The sequence below is a fragment of the Oenanthe melanoleuca genome, chromosome 13 (genome assembly GCF_029582105.1).
Source record: "Oenanthe melanoleuca isolate GR-GAL-2019-014 chromosome 13, OMel1.0, whole genome shotgun sequence".
Lineage (NCBI taxonomy): Eukaryota > Metazoa > Chordata > Aves > Passeriformes > Muscicapidae > Oenanthe > Oenanthe melanoleuca.
In genome coordinates, this window is record NC_079347.1 from 2,175,312 (window position 1) to 2,195,285 (window position 19,974).

The 19,974-nt window shown below is 59.5% G+C and overlaps 1 protein-coding gene across 4 annotated transcripts in view; it reads right to left on the minus strand.

Moving 5' to 3' along the window:
* Nucleotides 1-14,326: 14,326 nt before the first annotated feature.
* Nucleotides 14,327-19,974, minus strand: part of PCDH1 (protocadherin 1) — a 57,523-nt gene continuing 51,875 nt past the window's right edge. For 3 of the 4 annotated variants that reach the window (XM_056502127.1, XM_056502125.1, XM_056502124.1), the window contains exon 5: nt 14,327-18,193. In XM_056502127.1, coding sequence (XP_056358102.1) covers nt 17,808-18,193 — 386 coding nt within the window. In that variant the 3' untranslated portion in view covers nt 14,327-17,807. The remainder of the gene's footprint in view (nt 18,194-19,974) is intronic. The other variant, XM_056502126.1, reaches the window with a different exon arrangement.

Here is a 19,974-nt window from a genome sequence, read left to right on the forward strand (position 1 = left end):
ATTCCATGATTCCATGATAAACTGTCCCAGAGATTTACTATCCCATTCCATGATTCCATGATAAACTGTCCCAGAGATTTACTATCCCATTCCATGATTCCATGATAAACTGTCCCAGAAGGTGCCACCCACCCTTCTCCCAGCCCTCAGCCCCACTTCCTGCAAGCTTGGCCCCAGTGGATCAGCAATGGCCACATTCCAAGGGATGGGAAGGTTTGGATGCTGCTTGCAGCCAGCCCTGGAGCGTTTACAGCAGCAGGAATCTCGTGGCCTGCAGGGAACAGCAGCCAGTGATGGATTCAGTGAATGTCTCTGCTGTTCCGGGTCACTCTCGGGGCTCCTCTCCCAGCCCGTGGGTGTTGTTTGCTTCTCTGTGTCCTCCATCCATCAGCTGGGAGCTCTGTGTGCCAGGGCACGGCTCATCAGGAGACATTTCCCAGAATTTTGGGATCGCTGAGGTTGGAAAATCCCTCCCAGCCCATCCAGTCCCAGCTGTGCCCCATCCCCACCCTGTCCCCAGCCCAGAGCTCTCAGTGCCACCTCCAGGATGGGCACTGCAACCCTCCCTGGGCAGTTCCAATCCCTGAGCTCCCTTTCCATGGGGAAATTCCTGCTGCTGTCCCCCCTGAGCTCCCCTGGCCCAGCCTGAGGCCGTTCCCTCTCCTCCTGTCCCTGTTCCTGTTCCCAGAGCCCGACCCCCCCGGCTGTCCCCTCCTGGCAGGGAGCTGTGCAGAGCCACAAGGGCCCTGAGCCTCCTTTTCTCCAGGCTGAGCCCCTTCCCAGCTCCCTCAGCCTCTCCTGGGGCTCCAGCCCCTTCCCAGCTCTGTTCCCTGCCCTGGACACGCTCCAGCCCCTCCAGGGCTCTCTGGCCATGAGGGGTCAGAGCTGGGCACAGCCCTCGAGGTGCCCCAGCAGTGCCAGCACAGGGGACAGGCCCTGCCCTGCTCCTGCTGCCACACTGGTTTTGGTCCAGGTGCCACCTGGCACACCTGGGCTCATTTCTTCTCAAGTCTGCTGCTGCTTTACCCGCTCAGGCAGGGCTGGAGTTTTGCTGGAATTAAAAGAACAGCAAGGCACAGACCCTGCACTGTGTCCCCTCCCTGTCCCCCCATGCCTGGGCTGCTGTCACCAGGAAAGGGTGGCATTTTTGGGGTGGGATGAGGAGACCCCGAAAAATTCCCTCAACAACAGGGCAGCTTCCAGCAAGGAAGGAGCAGGCAAGGAGCAGCTGGGAGCTGTGATGGGCTGGGATGTGATGGGATGGACGTGGAGACAGGGGGACAGTGACTCACACAACCTGCTGCAGGGGCCAGGGCAGGCAGATGAACTCATGCTGCCAGAGAGGGGAAGGGGAGTCAGATGGGTTTTACAAATATACCAGGGGAGTCTCAAATGCTGGTGAGAAAGTAGGAGCCATTAATAAATTAGGAAGGAGATTAAATTAATGATGACTCTCAAATGGCTGAAGCACTGCAGAGCCTTCTAAAATCTGCCTTTAACCAAGAAAAAAAAAAAAAAAAAAAAAAAAAAAAGAAAGGGAGAGAAGTGAAGCTAAAGAGTTTCTGTGGACAATAAAAAAAACAAAGGAAATCTTGTCAAATTGTCACATTTGAATCTCAAGGAAAGGCAGGTGGAGATGAGCAGGGCTGGGGGCAGGATCAGGAATAAAGCAGAGCCCCACAATAGAGTTTTCTGAGTTACAGAGGAGCAGGAAATTACCCGAGGGGTTGGGAAAAGGAAGAAGAGCAGCCTGAATGAAAGGACAGCGATCCCAGCAGGGCACAGCTCCATCTTCAACCCCACAGTGGAGAGCCCAGAGCCAGGGAGGCTTCTGGAAAATAAAGGATTGGGGCAGCACCCCAGGGGACTGTGGGGACAGAGGGGAGCACCCAGCACCCTCAGCCTCTGCAGGGGGTTTGCTCCAGGAGCTCCCACAGAATTCCTGCCCTCTCTCCACACTGCCCAGGGAATTGGGGAGAAGGTTCTTCCTTCCTTTTTCCCCATGGAGCTGCCAGTGGAGCCACTCTGAGTTCTGGGTTTGGGGATACATTGGGGGGTGAAGAAAATCAGAGGAAAGTCCTCACTGGGCACAGAGCAGCTGATGTTCCAGCTGCTGGATGGTTCTGGAATGGGAGTGTTGATTTCCATGGCACCTGGACAAAATATCTTATTGCACAGGAATGGGAGAGTCACTGAATGACAGAATATCCTGAGCTGGAAGGGATCCCAAGGATTGGCAATCCAACCCCCAGACCTGCCCCAAATCCCACCCTGAGTATGCCTGGATGCTCATATCCAAACACTCCTGGAGCTCTGGCATTCCCTGGGGAGTCTGGGCAGAGCCCAGCACCCTCTGGGGGAAAAACCTCATCCCAAAATCCAGCCTGGTCCTGCTTTGTCCCATCTCCAGCCCTGTCCCAGAGCTGGGGGACAGAGCTGTCCCTGCAGCCCCAGGGAGCTCTGCCCTCAGCCAAGATCCCCCAAATCCCTGACCCAGAGGAGCAGGACAGATCCCACTCTCTGCAGGATCAGGGAAGCCTGCCTGCATCAGTCCCATCCTCACCTCCATCAGGCTTCTCATCATTTTGCATCATTTTCCCCCACCAATACAAGAACCACTGCTGGGTTTAGCCCAGAGCAGGGACTTTGTCCCAGATTTGCAGGAGAGGATCCCAGGTAGAGCCCTGGAGAATCAGTGCCTGGGGACAGCAGGATGCTGTGGCAAGGAGGGGATGGAGATGGGTGATTCCAGAGTGTCCCATGGCTCCTCTTCCCACCCTGTGCTCTGGCATCATCCCAGCACAGGAGATAAAGGGGTCTCAGGAGGTCACTGAGGACCACCCATCACATCTGAGCCTCCTGGTGTTGGCAGAGAGGCTCCTGCAAGCATAGGGAGAAAGGGACTCCTTCCAAATTATTATGATTTTGAAATTAAGGGGCTCTCAGGCAAAGATATGGGAATAGGAATAACAGTTCTTCACTAGGAAAATTAAAATAGCAATGCAGTATTACACAGAACAATCCCAACCCTGCCAGAGTCAGAATCCAAGCTGACACCCGTCAGTCAGTCAGGGTGTTGGCACAGTCCCATTCAATGGTGGCTGCATCCTCCTGCAGGGGCAGATGTGGTTCAGCTGGAGCAGTGCTCCTGGAGAAGGTGCAGTTTCCTCTGAAGCTCCAGGGATGATGTGCAAAGGTCTGGCTTTCCTCTGGAATCCAGTGGAAAGAAGGTTCCTTGGTGTCCCAAATCTCAGTTTTTATCTGGGTAGGAAAGGCTTGGCTGCTGCCCTGGCTGGAGCATCTCCCATGGGATGATGGAATTTTATCAGTCATGCCCTGGGACTCACTGGCCATGAACAGGAGATATCTCCTGGAGGGAGGATGGGCTGTGGGAAGATAAAGATGATTGCCCAGCTGGTTTAAAGATGGCCCATGAGCAGATAATGTGTGCCAGGAGATCAGGGGCACTGCCCCAACAATCTGCTCCAACAGATGGGGACAGAATTCACATTTCTGGCCACATCAACCTAACACCTGGAGAAGAGGAGGCTCAGGGAGACAGGTTGGACTTGATGATCTCCAAGGCCTTTTCCAGCCTGGCTGATTCTGTGATTCTCTGAAACCACCCCTGGAGCAGCTGCAGGATGAGCCCTGGGCCTCCTCTGCAGAAGGTCCAGCAGCCCAGGTCCCTCAGCTTCTCCTCACAGCCCCAAAGCCCATCCTGTCAGTGCTGCAGAGCCTCTGCAGCCCCTCCCCACTGCCCAGACCCAGCATCATTGTGTCCCCAAGCATCCTTCGGAGCCCTGCAGGGTCAGCCCACGCACAGCAGGGCTCCCTGGGATGGTGCTGGCAGCAGCATTCCCGGCGGATCCCGCGCGCCTGGGCACAGCTGGGGGCACAGCTGGGGGCACAGCTGTCCTGAGCAGATACAGCCCCGAGACAGAGGCGCCAGGGAGATGCTGAGGGGGCTGGAGGACGGGATTTAGGAGGCAGATTACATGAACTCAATCTGTCCAGCTCTGCTGATCAATCACGCTGGCAGAGCTGGATCACTGTCTCCGAGTGCCTGAAGGGTGGAAACAGAGGGAGATGGAAATTGTGCACTGGAGTTATGGGGTCAGGGGGGGATAGGGAATGCCAGAGCTGCTGACTCAGCTCTTCCTGCCCTTCATGATGGTTCTCCAGGGGCAGGGATGGGGCTGAGCCCAACCAAACTAAGCTCCTGGCCCCAGCTGCAGGTCAAGGAAACCATCTGGGATGAGGGGATGGAGCAGGGAGAACGTGGTGGGCAAATGGGGTGAGGAGAACATGGAGAGCGGAGGGGAATGGGACAGGTAAAACTGCAAAGGTTGGACAGGTAAGGAGCTGCCAGGATTGGAATTTCTGTGCTGTCTGTGCTCTCCTGGGGTGGGAGAGCCCAGAGTAAGGGAATGAGGTCCCTCCATGCAGAAATCCATGCACAGGGATGGAGTTATTCCCATCCTGTCACCACTGGGACATCATCCCAGGGGTGTGGGGAGGGCTGGGATCGGGGTCACTCCCAGTCCAGGCACATCTCCAGCACCATGGAGCTGCTCTGTGTGTCCCCTCCCTGCCTGGAGCAGGACTGGTGGCTTTAAGGTGTCCCCCCCTCGGTGTCCCCCCTCAGCCCCGCTGTTTCTTGGGGCCTCTGTGCCTCGTTCAGGCTCTTTATCTGTTTCCATTTTCTATGCACACCTCTGGGGCACTGCTCAGATATAAAATAATCAAAATGACAGTCCCCAGATAAAGGCCACTTCTGTTAGGAACACACCAAGCTCTCGTGGAAAAGCACACAAATTTCAGTTTATTTTCTACCTCAGCACCTTTTGGGCCTTGCAAGTGTCGGATCCAAAGGAAAATCTCAAAATCTCCCGGTCAGCTCTTTCCCACCTGTGCACCGTGGTGCAGTGCATAAAGTTCAGAGGCAGGAGTGAATAACAGCGACTTTCATTAAGTGTCAAGTGAAAGCAGAGCCAGGCTGGAGCCTAATTCCAGTTGGGACCCGTTCAATAGCAAATTAACCTGCCAGTGATCTCCCAGGAGGCTACTGAGCAGAGCAGGAGGAATAATTTGAAACCAGGTTTGGAGAGCTAGGTAATATCTTTTTTATTAGATCAGCAGATAATTTGTAGCCAGATATTTATTCCGAGAGCCTCTGTGTTCACGAGGAGCCCTGTGCCTCCCCCTCTCCTTCCCGGATCCATGAAAACCTCTCTGGATATTCCCATCACCGAGCCCCAGCCCGGGCAGGGGGTCGGGGATGCCCCGCGAAGGGCAGGGGGGGAATTTTGGGCGATGCTTTCTGTGACCCCTCCCTGGCCGTGCCCTGGGGAGGGGAGGCAGAGCGAGGATGGATGAAAAGGCTTTTCCCCTTTCTTTCCCCTTTTTCCCTGGATGCTGGCAGGGAGAGGCCGGGCAGAGCCGGAGCAGCATTACCTCACCAGCGCCGAGCCGCGTTGGCTGCAGAGCCCGAGGAGGAGGAGGAGGAGAGGAGGAGGAGGATGTTATCTCCTGGCAACCCCCGCGCCTGTCACATCCATCACGGCAGCGGATGCAGCGCAGCACCCGCAGCCCTGGTGCCACGGGGGTCCTGCTGAGGAGGGCTCCCATCCCTCGGGGAAAAAAAAAACCAACAAAACACCCGTGGAATGGGCGTTTCGGGGGCTGTGGGTGACAGCGGTGGCAGCTCTGGGCTGGGCAGGGATGAGGGAACAGGAGCCAGGGCAGTGTCGGGAAATCAGGCTGGAAAGGGTGGATCCTGCCCAAAGCTGAGCTCAGAGGCAGAAACCCCGAGCTTGTCCCAGCTGAGGGGTCAGCCCCAAGGAGGGGCTGCTGTGGCACTGAGGGGGCTCCGGGCACCCCTTTCCTCCAGGATCAGGAGCCCAGCCCATCCCATCTCCACGAGGAGCTGCCACCAGCCTGGGCCGATGGATCCCTCTGCAGCCACAGCCAGCCCGCTCCACTTTCCCTGTCCTCCAGCACCGCAGATTTTCACCTCTGGCTCCCAAACGGAGCAGGATGAGGTGAAATATTTGTGGCCTCCTCTGCATCCATCCTCTGCCTTTAGCCAAAGGTTCCTCCCTGAGCATCCTTCCCTGGCTCTGTGGGTGACTGCAGGGCTCTGCAGGTGGGGACATCCCGGCAGGAGCAGCTCAGATGAGAGGATGAAAAGCTGGGAATGCCATCCACGGTATCTCCTGGCTACCGGCAAGTTGCCTTCAGCCTCGCCCAGTCCTCCAGCACCAGCCTGTTCCCGCTGGAAGGAAAATGGGAGTGAGGCAGTGCTGGGATGAACTGGGATGGAGGAGTGGAGGGATGGGGGAGCAGGAGCAGATCCAAGGGGATCCAAGGAGATGCTGGCTCCTCCTGAGCTGCTGTGAGCCACGGGCTCAGTTTGCAGCCGATTCAGCACCGAGCCCGCCAGGGCTGGGCTGGAGGATCTCGGCATCCCCGGGATGCTCCTGGCAGCTCGCAGGGCAGGGTGGGCATGGGGATGGAGCTGGAGGAGAGCCACGATGGCCTCGCATCTCCTGAGCTTTCCACGCTGCCGAGCTCCCGCAGCGGTGCGGGAGAGGGGACGGGAGGGAGGGCAGCGGGGAGGAGCGGGGGAGGGAGCGGCTGATGAGGGATCCGGGAATGGGAGGCAGACAGAAAAACTAATCGGGGATGATTGAGCGAGAGCAGGAGGATGAGTGAAAGATTGAGACAGAGTGATAAAGAATATGTCAGACGGACAGGAAAACTAATAAAGAATAATAACGGCCCCTGGCCCTGCGCAGCGCCAGCACCAGCCTCGGGCTGTGCGGGGGGAGCCGGGCTGGGTGTGACAGCCACCCCCGGCCCGGGGGACACACGGGGACACTGTGTGTGTGTGTGACAGCCACCCCCGGCACGGGGGACACACGGGGACACTGTGTGTGTGTGTGACAGCCACCCCCGGCCCGGGGGACGCACGGGGACACTGTGTGTGTGTGTGACAGCCACCCCCGGCCCGGGGGACACACGGGGACACTGTGTGTGTGTGTGACAGCCACCCCCGGCCCGGGGGACGCACGGGGACACTGTGTGTGTGTGTGACAGCCACCTCCGGCCCGGGGGACACACGGGGACACTGTGTGTGTGTGTGTGTGTGCGTGTGTGTGTGTGTGTGTGTGACAGCCACCCCTGCCCAGGGGACACATGGGGACACGCTCTGTGTCCCCCCCGGACATCTGGTCCTGCACAGAGCAGCTCTGGTAACTCAGCCTTGCACTCGCAGCCCTGTCGGTGCCGGGGGTGTGTGTGGGTGTGCAAACCCGGCTGGCACTGCCCCCACACTTGTCACTGTCCCCAGGCTGCTGTGGACACCCCCAGTCCAGCCCAGGTGAGGTGCTGAGGGAGGTTTGCCCTTCCCTTCCCTTCCCTTCCCTTCCCTTCCCTTCCCTTCCCTTCCCTTCCCTTCCCTTCCCTTCCCTTCCCTTCCCTTCCCTTCCCTTCCCTTCCCTTCCCTTCCCTTCCCTTCCCTTCCCTTCCCTTCCCTTCCCTTCCCTTCCCTTCCCTTCCCTTCCCTTCCCTTCCCTTCCCTTCCCTTCCCTTCCCTTCCCTTCCCTTCCCTTCCCTTCCCTTCCCTTCCCTTCCCTTCCCTTCCCTTCCCTTCCCTTCCCTTCCCTTCCCTTCCCTTCCCTTCCCTTCCCTTCCCTTCCCGTGGATCCTCCACAGGAGGGAAGGATGGGATGGGATGGGATGGGATGGGATGGGATGGGATGGGATGGGATGGGATGGGATGGGATGGGATGGGATGGGATGGGATGGGATGGGATGGGATGGGATGGGATGGGATGGGATGGGATGGGATGGGATGGGATGGGATGGGATGGGATGGGATGGGATGGGATGGGATGGGATGGGATGGGATGGGATGGGATGGGATGGGATGGGATGGGATGGGATGGGATGGGATGGGATGGGATGGGATGGGATGGGATGGGATGGGATGGGATGGGATGGGAACACGAGGGATGAAAGCTGGAGGTGACATCCCACAGCTCCTGTGTGAGAACTGCAGGATTTGGTGTTTCCTGGTGTTTCCCAAGCAGGGTGAGGATCTCAAGGAGATCATTTTCACCTGGGTAGGGGAAAACCAGTGCCCCGAAGGCTCAGGTGGGGCTGATTTTCCATCACATCCGTGACCCATGTGGGATCCCACCGTGTCCCCAGGGCTGTCTGAGGGCCTGTGAAGGTCCCAGAGTTTGCTCCTGCTGCACTCAGCCCTGGCTGCTGGCTGTGCCACAGCGGATTCCAGCATCCATGGCCGGAGGCGGAGCCCTGGAACAGCGAGTGGGATTCCATCATCTCTTCATCTCCTGCACATTTGAGTCATGAGCACAATTCAGCAGCTTTCAGGCTCTGGGGAGGGGGTGGAAAACAGCCCCTCCTCGGCTTTCCCTCCTTGGGAATTGTCTGTCCTTCCCCACCCGCCTCACCCCGAGCAGACTTTTGGGGTGCCATCACATTTGGGTGCTGACAGTGAGGGAGCTGTGCCATGGCAGACCCACCCTGGCAGCCAGAGAGGCCCTGGGAAAGGTGCCATCCTTTCCAGCGAGCTTGGAAAGGGCTGGGATGTGCAGAGCTTTTCCCAGGAAAGGAATGCTGAGCCCTGATAAAAATTCCTGCTGAGATAAATCCTGCAGGATCCACTCACGGGGGAGTCCTGGATGTGCTCTCAGGGAGCTGGGATCTGTGTGGGGATGGAGGACCTGGACCTGCCACGGTCCCAGAGAGCCAGAACCAGGAGCAGAGCAGAGCAGGGATGGGATGGAGAGCACAGGGAAGAATTTAGGGTAGGGATAAGGAGGGCAAGAAAGCTCCAGCCTCCTGACACTTCCCCAGCTTCCCCACATCCCTGCCCTGCACACCAGCCCTTCCCAGCGCTCTGCAGATCCATCCCCGCTGTCCTGGCTCCCTTACAGCCGAGTCCCTCTGGCACAGAGCCCTCTGCTCCCTTCCAGGCTTTCCTTGAAAGCCTCGTGGTCCCTTTTCCTTGCATTTGGAGCACCAGGGATGTGCCCTCAGGGAGAGGGCCAGGCCAAGGCAGCCTCTGTTATCCATTCCCTAAGGATGCACATCCTCCTTTGGCAGCCCCCTGTGGGTTTGGGTAGAGAGAGCTGAGTTTTGGGGCTTTTCCTGGATTTGGGGTGGGTTTTGTTGGAGTTTGCCCTGGAATGTGGTGTCACCATGCAGGACACCAGTTGTGAGTGGGCAGAGCAGCCTTCCCTGATGGCTCCCCCAGATCAGATTCATGCAGGGAGCTGAGGAATGATTCAAGCCAGTTGATTCCAAAGTGTTGCTCAAAGTCCAGGAATAATTTTCAGCTCTGCCTCATTCCATGGAATGGTTTGGAAGCAACCTTAAAAATCTGTTTCTTCCACCCCAGCCATGGCAGGGACACCTCCCACCATCCCAGGCTGCTCCAGCCCCAGTGTCCAGCCTGGCCTTGGGCACTGCCAGGGATCCAGGGGCAGCCACAGCTGCTCTGGGCACCTGTGCCAGCCCTGCCCACCCTGCCAGGGAGGAATTCCTGCCCAAAATCCCACGTGTGGCAGTGCCAGAGAACAGAAATCTCTGCCCTGTGCTTGCATGGTAACACCACCGTGGGTTATGGGGGATTCCTTAATGTTATTACAACCCTAATTAATCACTGGGCCTGCTGGTTTTCCTATGGGATCCTTCCTGTGCTTCCCAGAAAGTCAAACTGAGCCCCACAGGTCTGCAGAGTGTCCCTGCAGTGCTGGAGCAGCGACAAGGCTGCTGCAAAGAGGGAACTGAGGAGGGCTTGGATGTCCAGCCCCCTTTAAAACCTCCCTTTTACAGGCTTTGGGGAAGAATCTTCTTTCTCTGGAGTCCAATTTTGCAATCTGGGGCTGTTTCAGGAGTGCAGGTGGGACTCAGCCTGTCCAAAATTAGGTCGGATCCATCACAGGCATTAATTTGGAGTTTTCCAAAGCTGCCTTTCCCCAGGAATGTGGGTGCTGGGATGTGACTGGCACCTGCTGGGCTGATGGACAGGCAGGCAGAGCAGGGAGGGAGGGCAGCACAGTTCCCTCTGCACGGAGCAGAGCGTGGCTCCCATTCCCGCTAATCCCATTAGGACAGTTCTCGCTAAGCCCCTGAGCCCCGCCCGCTCCAGGCAGCGCCCGGGCCGGGCTGGGGCCGGGCTCGGCTCAGTGGGTGGGCAGCAGAGCCCGGCCCAGGCAGTGGGACTCCTTGTGGGGTTAAATCATGGGGCTGGGCCGGCCTGGGGGTTCAGAGTGGGGTAAAAGGGGGGCCCGGCTCTGGGAGGGGCTGGGAGCAGGGCGGGGATGGGGACAGGGATGGGGTGGGAGCTCTGGGGATGAGGGATGGGGATGAGGAGATTGGGACAGTGTGGGATGAGAGCTCTGGGGGATGAGGGTGTGGGGACAGTGAGGGGTACGAGCTCTGGGGATGAGGGATGGGGACAGGGTGGGGTAAGAGCTGCGGGGTCGAGGGATGGGGACAGGGTGGGGTAAGAGCTCTGGGGATGAAGGGACAGGGTGGGGTGGGAGCTCTGGGGATGAGGGATGGGGATGAGGGATGGGGACAGGGTGGGATGAGAGCTCTGGGGGATGAGGGTATGGGGACAGGATAGGGTGAAAACTCTGGGGATGAGGGATGGGCATGAGGAGATGGGGACAGGGTGGGATGAGAGCTCTGGGGGATGAGGGTATGGGAAAAGGTTGGGGTGAAAGCTCTGGGGAAGAAGGGGCAGGGTGGGGTGAGAACTCAGGGGATGAGGGGATGGGGATGAGGAGACGGGGATGGGGACAGGGTGGGGTGAGAGCTCAGGGGATGAGGGGACAGGGGCAGCAGTGTGGCCGTGGAGCCCATCCCTGTGTCGGAGGATGAACAACTCCCCGCTGCAGAGGAGCAGAGCTCCTGCCCGCGGTTCGCTGCTCTGGCAGCACCCCAGCCCTGTCGCCATCAATAACCGGAGCCGTGCGCTCTGCTGGGGCTGGGGCTGCAGAGCCCCCCGGAGAGGGGGCTGGGCTGCCTCTAAATCTCCTAATCCCCTTCATCAGAGTGCCAGACGAGCAGAGACACCGAGCAAACTGCCTGGGGCTGGGCCCCCCTGCCTCCTCTGAGCTGCTGCAAATCCCAATCATCCTGCGGGCGATTACAGGGGCTTCTCCTGGAGCACAATATCCAATCTCCCCCAGAGGCCAGCGCAACATATGCAGGGCCAGGCTGCGGGGCCACCGCGGGCTTGTCTCTCGCTCATCCTATTAGCGGAGCGCTGGCAGGGATGTGCGGACCGGGGGGGACGGAGGGAGCGGCTCCCCGAGCCCCGCTCCCTGCCCTCTCCATGGTCCTGCTCTGGAGGATTCACTGCTGCTTGTGGGAATGGTGGAATAAAACACATCTCGTGGTTAAAAAAAAAAAAAAAAAAAAAAAAGGTGGTGTCAGCTCTTCGGGTCTTTTGGAACATCTAGCCTGAGCACTAGGCTGGCTCAGCGGTGATGCAGAGCCCTGCTTCCATGCCAGCAGGGATTTGTGGCCATCATCACAGCAGAAAGAGCTGTCCCATCACTCATCCGAGGAAAAATCCACCCTGCTGGGCACTCACTGCTCAGCCAGCTCTGGGCAGGGCTCTGCTGGCTCACTCCAGAGCTGCTTGGCCCAGGAACCACCTCAGCATCTTTTAAATTCTGTAAGGATTCGGTGAGGATAAATCAGGCTGTTCTGAGGATCCCACCTTGTTCCCTGTTTCCAAGAAATGCCCATTGCTCTGGGAACATGGAACTTGGAGAAGGGAACACACAAGCACAGATGGTGATGGGGGTGAGACCCTGAGGTTTCCCAGAGAAGCTGTGGCTGCCCCTGGATCCCTGGAAATGTCCAAGGCCAGGCTGGATGAGGCTTGGAGCAGCCTGGGACAGTGGAAGGTGTTCCTGCCATGGCAGGGTTGGGACAGAATGATCTCCAAAGTCCTTTCCAACCCAAACCCTCCTGTGCTCCTGTGGCTGCTGAAAATTCAGCTTTAAACCTCCCAGTGCTTAGAGCTGAGCAAAGTCCTGCTGGGAAAACCCTCAGGAAAGGCAGTCTGGGAGGAAATGGCACCACTGCACAGCTGGAGCCAGCAAGAGATCCCAAACCTCCTGCCCATTACCATGCAAGGCCAGGAAATGCCCCTGCCAGGTCTGTGCAGGCAGATGGACAGCGGGGGCTGCGGGGTCAGGCCCTCGGGAGGCACAGGAATTAAATTTCCCCTCAAAATGGATGTCCCTGGCCTGGCACATTCCCAGCTGCTGCTGTAAGCCAGGACCCAATTAAACCAGCTGTACCTGGAAAAGCCAGGTCAGAGCAGAGCCTGGCACCAGCCCAGCCCAGCCTGGCCCCACCAGCCACCCCTCAGCCCAGGGCAGCCACCAAGGGCTGGCCAGCAGCGTCCAGCTCCTCCACCTGCAGCCAGGAATGATCCCTGTGCCCATAGCTGCTTCCCACCCCGCTGCAGGGCTCTGTGGGCACCAGATCCCATAGCCAGGGTGGTGCTGATGGGATCCCTGTTCCCCACCCCCTTGCAGGGCTCCATGGGTACTAAATCCCATAGCCAGGGTGGTGCTGATGGGATCCTTGTGCCCATTCCTGTTTCCCACCCCCCTGCAGGGCTCTGTGGGTACCAGATCCCATAGCCAGGGTGGTGCTGATGGGCTCCCTGTGCCCATTCCTGTTTCCCATCCCTCTGTGGGGCTCCATGGGTACCAGATCCCATCCTGAGGGTGCTGCTGATGGGATCCCTGTGCCCATTCCCATTTCCCACCCCCCTGCAGGGCTCTGTGGGTGCCAGATCCCATCCTGAGGATGGGATCCCTCCCAAGCCCCGGGCCGTGCTGGGCAGCTGCAGCACCCGCCGCATCCGCAGCCCCTTCCCAGCCGGTAATTGATGTGTGCTGCCATGGAAACCGGAGGGTTCCAGCCCGGCTGGATGCGAGCTCAGGGCTGTGCCGGAGAGCGGGAAGGCTTCGTGTGCCGGTGTGGGGTGAGGGGAGAGCACAGGGACGGGGAGGAGAGGCACGGAGGGAGCGAGGAGGGGAGGGAGTGGGTGGGAAAGGGCCAGCAGAGAGGGGAATGGGGTACAGATGGGGTCAGGAGGGCTCTGGATATCCTGGGATGGCTGAGGAGGAGGAGGAAGGAGTGTGAGGAGCAAATGCAGAGCATGGAATGTTCAGGATGGACAGGGAGAGCCTGGGACTGTCTCTGCTTAGCAAAACACCCTTTGGTCACCTGGGGACAGGAGCTCTGCCCTCTGTGCCAGCTGTGCCAGCCTGGCACCACCCTCAGCATCCAGATCCTCTTTCCTTGGGATGGCAGCAAAGGGCACTGGAGACACCTCCCTGCTCCCATCCCTGCCTGAGGGGCAGCTGAGAGCCCCCAGCTCTCACCACGAGGGGTGACCCCTCAGGAATGGGGGCATCGGGTCCCCTCTCGTGGCCCTGCAGAGCCCTGGGGAGGGGATGGCTCAAAAGGGGTCTCTGGAAAAGGGAGCTTCATCTTCATGGGAACTCTTCCTTCCTGGAGTCTTCCAGGCTTTTTTTGGGTGATCCAAAAACAGGGAGCCCAGAGGTGAGCATGGAGAGGTGCAAAGATGTGCGTGAGCCCAGATGTGCCACAGCTGTATGGAACCCACCAGAGAGGAGAGCAGCTCTACCCCGAGCCGGGAAAGCTCAGGATCGTTGGGATCCTGTGCAAAGGCAGGCAGGGAAACCCCACAGCCATGGCTGGAGGGGCTCCCTGCAGCTGGGGTGGGAAGAGCCACAAATGTGCCCCAGCTTGGAGCAGCCCAGATGTTTCCAGAGGGTCTGAAACACCCAAAAACCCCAGCCATGCCTGGGAAAGGAGATGGTGGGAATTGGAGCAAGCCTCCAAGGAGTGGTGGTGGAGATGGGCTGGGGTCTGGAGAGCTTTGATGGGATTTTCCCTGATTCCATCTTGGCTGGTGACAGGCAGAGGTGGCCTTGGGGCTGGGGATGTTTTTTCATTGACATATTTGGGTTTCAACGATAAGATCAATCCCAGAATCATGGAATGGCTTGGGCTGGAAGGGACATGGAGGAACACCTTCCACTGGAGAAGGATGATCCAAACCAAATCCAACCCAGCCTTGAAGGAGTCTGATCTCTTACAAAGTGTTTTGGGGGCTCACCCTCCTCCTTGTGCAGGAACATCCTCGAGCAGGACAACAGGGAGCCAAGAGCGGGGCAGGAAGGCAGGGAGACCCCAAAGGATGCTCAGGAAGCAGCAGGGCCCAGGCAGCCGGGTTTTCACACTTTTATTGTAAAGCTTTAGGAAGGGCTAATTACAATGGAGTTGGTCATCTCGACAGCTCAGCAAACGAACGGAACAGGGGAAGAACGGAAAGGGGGAATCACGACGGTGTCATGCTCACGGCTCCGAACAGAAAGAGTTACAAGGGAATCAATTGTGCTCACAGCGCCCGGGGAAAACCCAGCCCAAGGCCCGAGGGCTTCCCCGCACAGGGAAATGCATCACACATTGAGCAGTACAACCTTAGCAAGAGGCGTCGCCTTAGACATAGGGCACCATCTGAAAAATAGTGGGGGTACTTTACTCTGCCATAGGATTTCTCCTTTAGAAAAGCTACACCTGCATGTACATAAAACTGTACAAAAAACAAGGCATCACAAGCAAGGAAATGAAATCTCGTATAAATAGAACCAACACTGAAGAGCTACAAAGGGGTCGCTTAGATCCTTCCCACGCAGCCCGCCTGCTCCCTGGCTCCCACCTTTGGTTTTCCCCCCTGGCTTGTCCTAGTGCAGTGTGAGATACAGTGAACCCTCCTCCTCCTCCTCCTCCCTGTGCTTGTCTGGACTGGAGCCCGTGGGGAGCTGTCCTCCCCCCACGCGCACAGAGGCTTTATCCTTCTGGCTTATAATTGTGCAAATGAGCTTCTTCCCACAGCACCTCTTCCTCGCCCTCCCCCAGGACTGATCCCCAGCCACACTGGCAGCTTCCCCCCCCGGGATAAATCCCCTCAAACCCCTCTCCCAGGACTGATGTCCAGCGCCCTCTCCTCCCCAGGGACCCATCCCACCGCACCCCTGGCACCCCACTGGTCCCATTGCCCCCTCTGGCCTTCCCCACACTCCCACCCAGTGCCCCGACACCCCCAACCCCTCTGCACCCCCAGACACCCAACCCTGGCCCCACTATGCTCCCCTTCAAACCCCGACCAGCCCTCTGTGCACCCCACAGGGCTCACCCACCCCCAAACCCCAGACCACCCCCAAACCCATCCCCACCTCCATCCCTCCGCACTCCCCCCGCACCGTGCTCGCACTGAGGACATCGCCAGGTGCTCCAGGAGACAGCACAGCAATTCCAGCCACAGGAATTCCAGCCTCGGGATCCCTCTGGAGACCCCAGCACAAGGTAGGGAGCCCACCCGCCGGGATAAGGTGGTCTGGGACAAGCCCCCCTCGGATGTGGCTCCCCCGGGGGTCCCCAGGAGGGGCACTGGACACTGCCACTGCCTGAGCCCAGGGGAGGCGTGAGCAGCCGAGTTGGCAGTGGAGTCAAAGATCGTGGCCAGCGCGGCCAAATTGCACATTCTGCCCAGTTTGGCCCTGAAACTACAGAGCTACAATAAAAACAAGTTCAGGAGCGGCACCTGCTCAGGCAGCCAGAGCGGGGGAACGCGGCCCCGCGGGGCAGAGCAGGAATCCCGGCTGGACATGCCGCGGAGCATCCTGCCCGCCTGCAGGGACACCGGCCGGGCAGGGCGCAGCGGGGGCCGGGAGGAGGGTCCTGCCTCCTCCGGGTGGCACCGCCAGGCGCCGGGGCCGCCGAGTGGCAGCGGTGCCACTCGGGCAAGGCAGGGCTGGGGCACGAGGGACGCGAGGGACACGAGGCAGCGGGTGCGAGCAGGCGCCTTCTGCCGCCCTTCCTTTGTCCCCCGGGCTCGGCTGGCACCGCGTCCCCTCGGGCGGCCCTGCCACCGCCCGGCCGAGGGAGAGGAGCTGCTCAGAGCGGGGTGTGCAGGGGAAGGAGGCTGGGCAGGGGGGTCCCGACAGGCACTACAGCTATGGCAGGGCAGGCCCTGCCCCGGCCCAGCCCGGCCCTGCGGGGTCCCTGTGCCCGGCAGAGCCCACGCCAGCCCTGTGCGGCCCGAGGATGCGCCATCCTGCCGGCCTCGCTCCCTCAGGAAGATGCCAGAGCTGCAGACGGGAAGCACAAGGGTGCAGCACGGCCCTTCCCACGGCCTGGCGGGCGAGGGCTGGCGAGGGCACCCAGCAATGGGGCGCCAGCGGCCCCGACCCCTCCTGCCAGGGGTGCAGCCCAAGCCAGCCCTGTGCCCGGCTGCCAAGGGAGCGGCGGCAGAGGCAGGGGTCCCCTCTGGGGAGCCCTGTGAGGGGCAGGGCTCCTCTCCCCCCTGCACTGAGCTGAGGAGGCCGGGGCAGCGGGGACCTGCCGGGGAGGCCGGTGGCCTTTGACAATGGAAGAGAAAGCTGGACCCCGTGAGAGTGGCCCTGTGGCCTAAGGGCAGCGGGAGTCCAGCGGGCAGGGGCTCGGCGGCCCCCGGTGTGACCCTGAGACAAAGCTCCTCCTCACAAAGGCAATGGTGGCTTTACAGGCGGGCGGGACGGAGGTCGAGGGCACGGCACAGCCTGGCCTCGTGGGCATGCCCTGCCCCGGAGGAGGCCCGAGGCGATGGGCCGAGAGCCGGAGCCGCTGGCGGCCTCCCTGCGGCAGAGGCGGACTGAGGGCTTCTCCGGACCCAGCCGGTCCCTTCCTGGGGACATCCCCTCCCCGGACCCCGCCGGACCCTTGGCTGGGGGCTTCCCCAGCCCTCCTCCACCCGCCAGGCGCAGGGCCACCACCGGGGACCCCCACACCCCCAAAGCAGCCCCCACCTATGGCACCGGGCAGTCCCTAGGGACCCTGCAGCTTGTGGGCACAGTGACAACGTTCAGAAAGAGATCCAAGCTGAAAAAACAGCAAAGTCCCTACAGTCCGGCCAGGATGCTGCCCCTCTCCTCCAGCTCCCCAGCTGCTGTTTCAGGGACTGATCACATCTCTATTTACAATATAGAACATGAGTGCGGGCCGGACGCTGCGCTCCCAGGGGCTCTTCCACGCAGGAAACCATTCAAAGCTGGAACTTGCTCCCTGTGGTTTGTAATTTTTTTTTTTTTTTTGCTTTGTTTTGTTTTTTTCTCTTTTTTTTTCTGCTTTTTTTTTTTTTGTTTTGTTTAGTTTTGTTTTCTCTTTAAATGTCTTTTTTTTTTTTTTTTTTTTTTTTTTTTTTTTTCATTTTAAGGACAATAAAAAGTTGCGATCAGGCAGGACTTGAATGTCATTCCTATAAGATTCGTATTTACAGGAGTCTACAGCAAAGAGACAGGCAGCTGGCTCCCCCCGTGCTCGGGGACACCCCTCGTCCTATGCCCCAGGAACTCCACCAGCTCTGCGTGGACCTTTGGTACGTAAGCCCTTCTCTCCCTTCTCCGTGCCCTCCGCACCAGGAGCCTGCCCAGCCCTCCCCGGCAGCAGTTCGGGATGCTCGGCCATCGGGGTTGGGATGCTTTCCATCCTCCCCATCCACCCACCCCCAGCCCCAGGGCAACACGGGGTTAAAAAGGCGCTCCTCTCATCCCTGCCTCGCCCTGCCCTGCTCCCCGCAGAGCCCCCTGCCTGGAGAAGCGGAGCCATAAAGCATCGAAGTGGAAAACGTTCCTCTGGCCTCTGCTCCCTGCCCCTCACGCCCAGCCTCACAGGTAGATCTCCCTCTTGGTGGTCTGCGCCGAGGGGGTGGTGGCTGGCTGGAAGTCCGAGGTCTGGGTGAGAGGAATTTCCTCCATGGGAGAGTCCTTGCAGGGCTCATGGCTACTATTGGAGAAGGCACTGTACGTGGGGAGCAGGCGGAGGTTGGCCATTTTGGTGCTGCGCTCTTCCGACAGTCTGGGGCTGCCGTTCCCGACTTGCTCTTGACTCCCTCTGTCTTGGTAAGGCACAAAAGTGGAGAGTTTGAGGGCGTTCTTGGGCCTGCGGCTGGGGGAGGACTGGCCGGGCATCCAGCAGGTGTCGGAGTGGCCGAACTCTGTGCACTCCCGGGTGCAGGTCCCAGTCATGGCTACATCGGGCAGAGGCCGGAGATCTGCGGGGAACAAGGGACAGCGGCGTTACCCCCGGGAACCCCTCGGGATGCGGGGACGGGCGGCAGGGGCCGGACATCTCCATCCTACCCACGCTGGCAGGGACAGCTGGACCTGGACTCCCCTCATCCAAGCGTTTTTCCCCTCACCGTGGACTGCAGGGTCTCGGGAGCATTCCCACCATTCCCAACTCCCTCTTTTTTCCTGTAATTTCCCCTCACCACAGGCTCTGGGCCCATTTTTCCCCTCACCATGGCCCTCAGCACAGGGCAGCCATTTTGAGCTCTGGGCATTCCCAGATTCCCATTTGTCCCAGTTTTTCCCCAGAGTTTCCCCCCTCACCATGGCCTGCAGGTTCTTGGGAGCATTCCCAGAACCTGGGAGCCAGACCCACAGACAGCCAGGGAGCAAGGCAGAGCTGGGAGGGAAACCCACAGCCACAGAGAAACAGGAGGCAGAGCACAGGGCTGAGCTGCCCGAGCCCCTTTGAAGACCAGGATTGCACAGTTTGGATTTTCTCAGCAGGACACATGCTGCCACACCGGGACTGTCATCCCAGAATTGAACCTGGTATGCTCCAGGAATTCCCACTGGGCACCACTCATGGCTTCACTGTGCAGGGACAGAAGTGTCCTGGACTCGGCCCCGAGGCACAGCCGTGTGTCCTGGGCAGCATCCTCGGGCAGCCCTGCCCTGCTCCCACCAGGCATTCCAGGCCGTGTTCCAGCCTCCCTCAGCAGGAGCCACAAGTCCAGCCAGAAGTAAATCCTGGTCCCCTGTGGAGCCTGGAATCCCTGAGCCCAAGGAGGCAAAGCCATGCCCACTCTGAGAGAGGCTGGAGGTGCCAGGGGTGCCCTGTGGGGATGCCAGGGGTGTCCTGTGGGGATGCCAGGGGTGCCCTGTGCACCAAACCCCTGCTCCTGAGGGAGCCCAGCACCCGAGGGCAGGAGCTCCCTGCTCCTGGCACAGCCAGGACACTGAGCACCAGTTACACCAGTCCACAGACTGGTGTCCTCACACACCAGCCACCCCCTGCCCCAGGTGTCCCTGAGCCTTGGCCAGGTGTCCTTGGCACAGGCAGCACCCATCACAAGACTCCTGAGGACAGAATTTGGCATGTCCATGCTGAGCTGAGTGTCCCTCCCAGAGCCACCCCAGCCACGAGCCGTTCCTTGATCCCTGCCCCAATTTGGGACACCACAGAGTGCCCCAGGACACGTCACTGCCTGCTGCCACAAGCAGATCCAGCCTGGTGCTGATGCAGACTTCCAGATGTCCCTGTGGTTCCCAAAAATCCTCTCCACATCTCCACCACCATGGAGCTCTCTCCATTGACAGACTGATGGAGGGAGGTGCTGAGGAACTCTGGGCACCTGAGACATGTGGTGAACACAATTGTGTGTGAACACAATTCCCACACAATTCCCTGATCCCAAAAGCAGGGCAGAGCCATGGGTGCTCCCTGAGCCCTGGGAAGAGGCAAACCAGAGCACCATGGCGAGGTTCCTGCCCTGGCCAACGCTCCCTCCTGCCACCAGTTTGGGACTGTCACACCCTCGAGTCACCCTGGCACAGCTTCCACACACAGGATGCAGGAGAAGGCTCCAGACAATGCTGGGAATGCTCGACACCGGCATGGATGAAGGGGCAGAATCAGCAGCCAACCATTGTGTGAGCACATCTTGCCCCAAAACCATCCCCAAAGGCAGTCCAGTTTCCCCCTGGGGCCTGTGCCCACATTCCATCCCTGGCACCCACAGAGGCTCCCCCTGGAAGCTGGGAT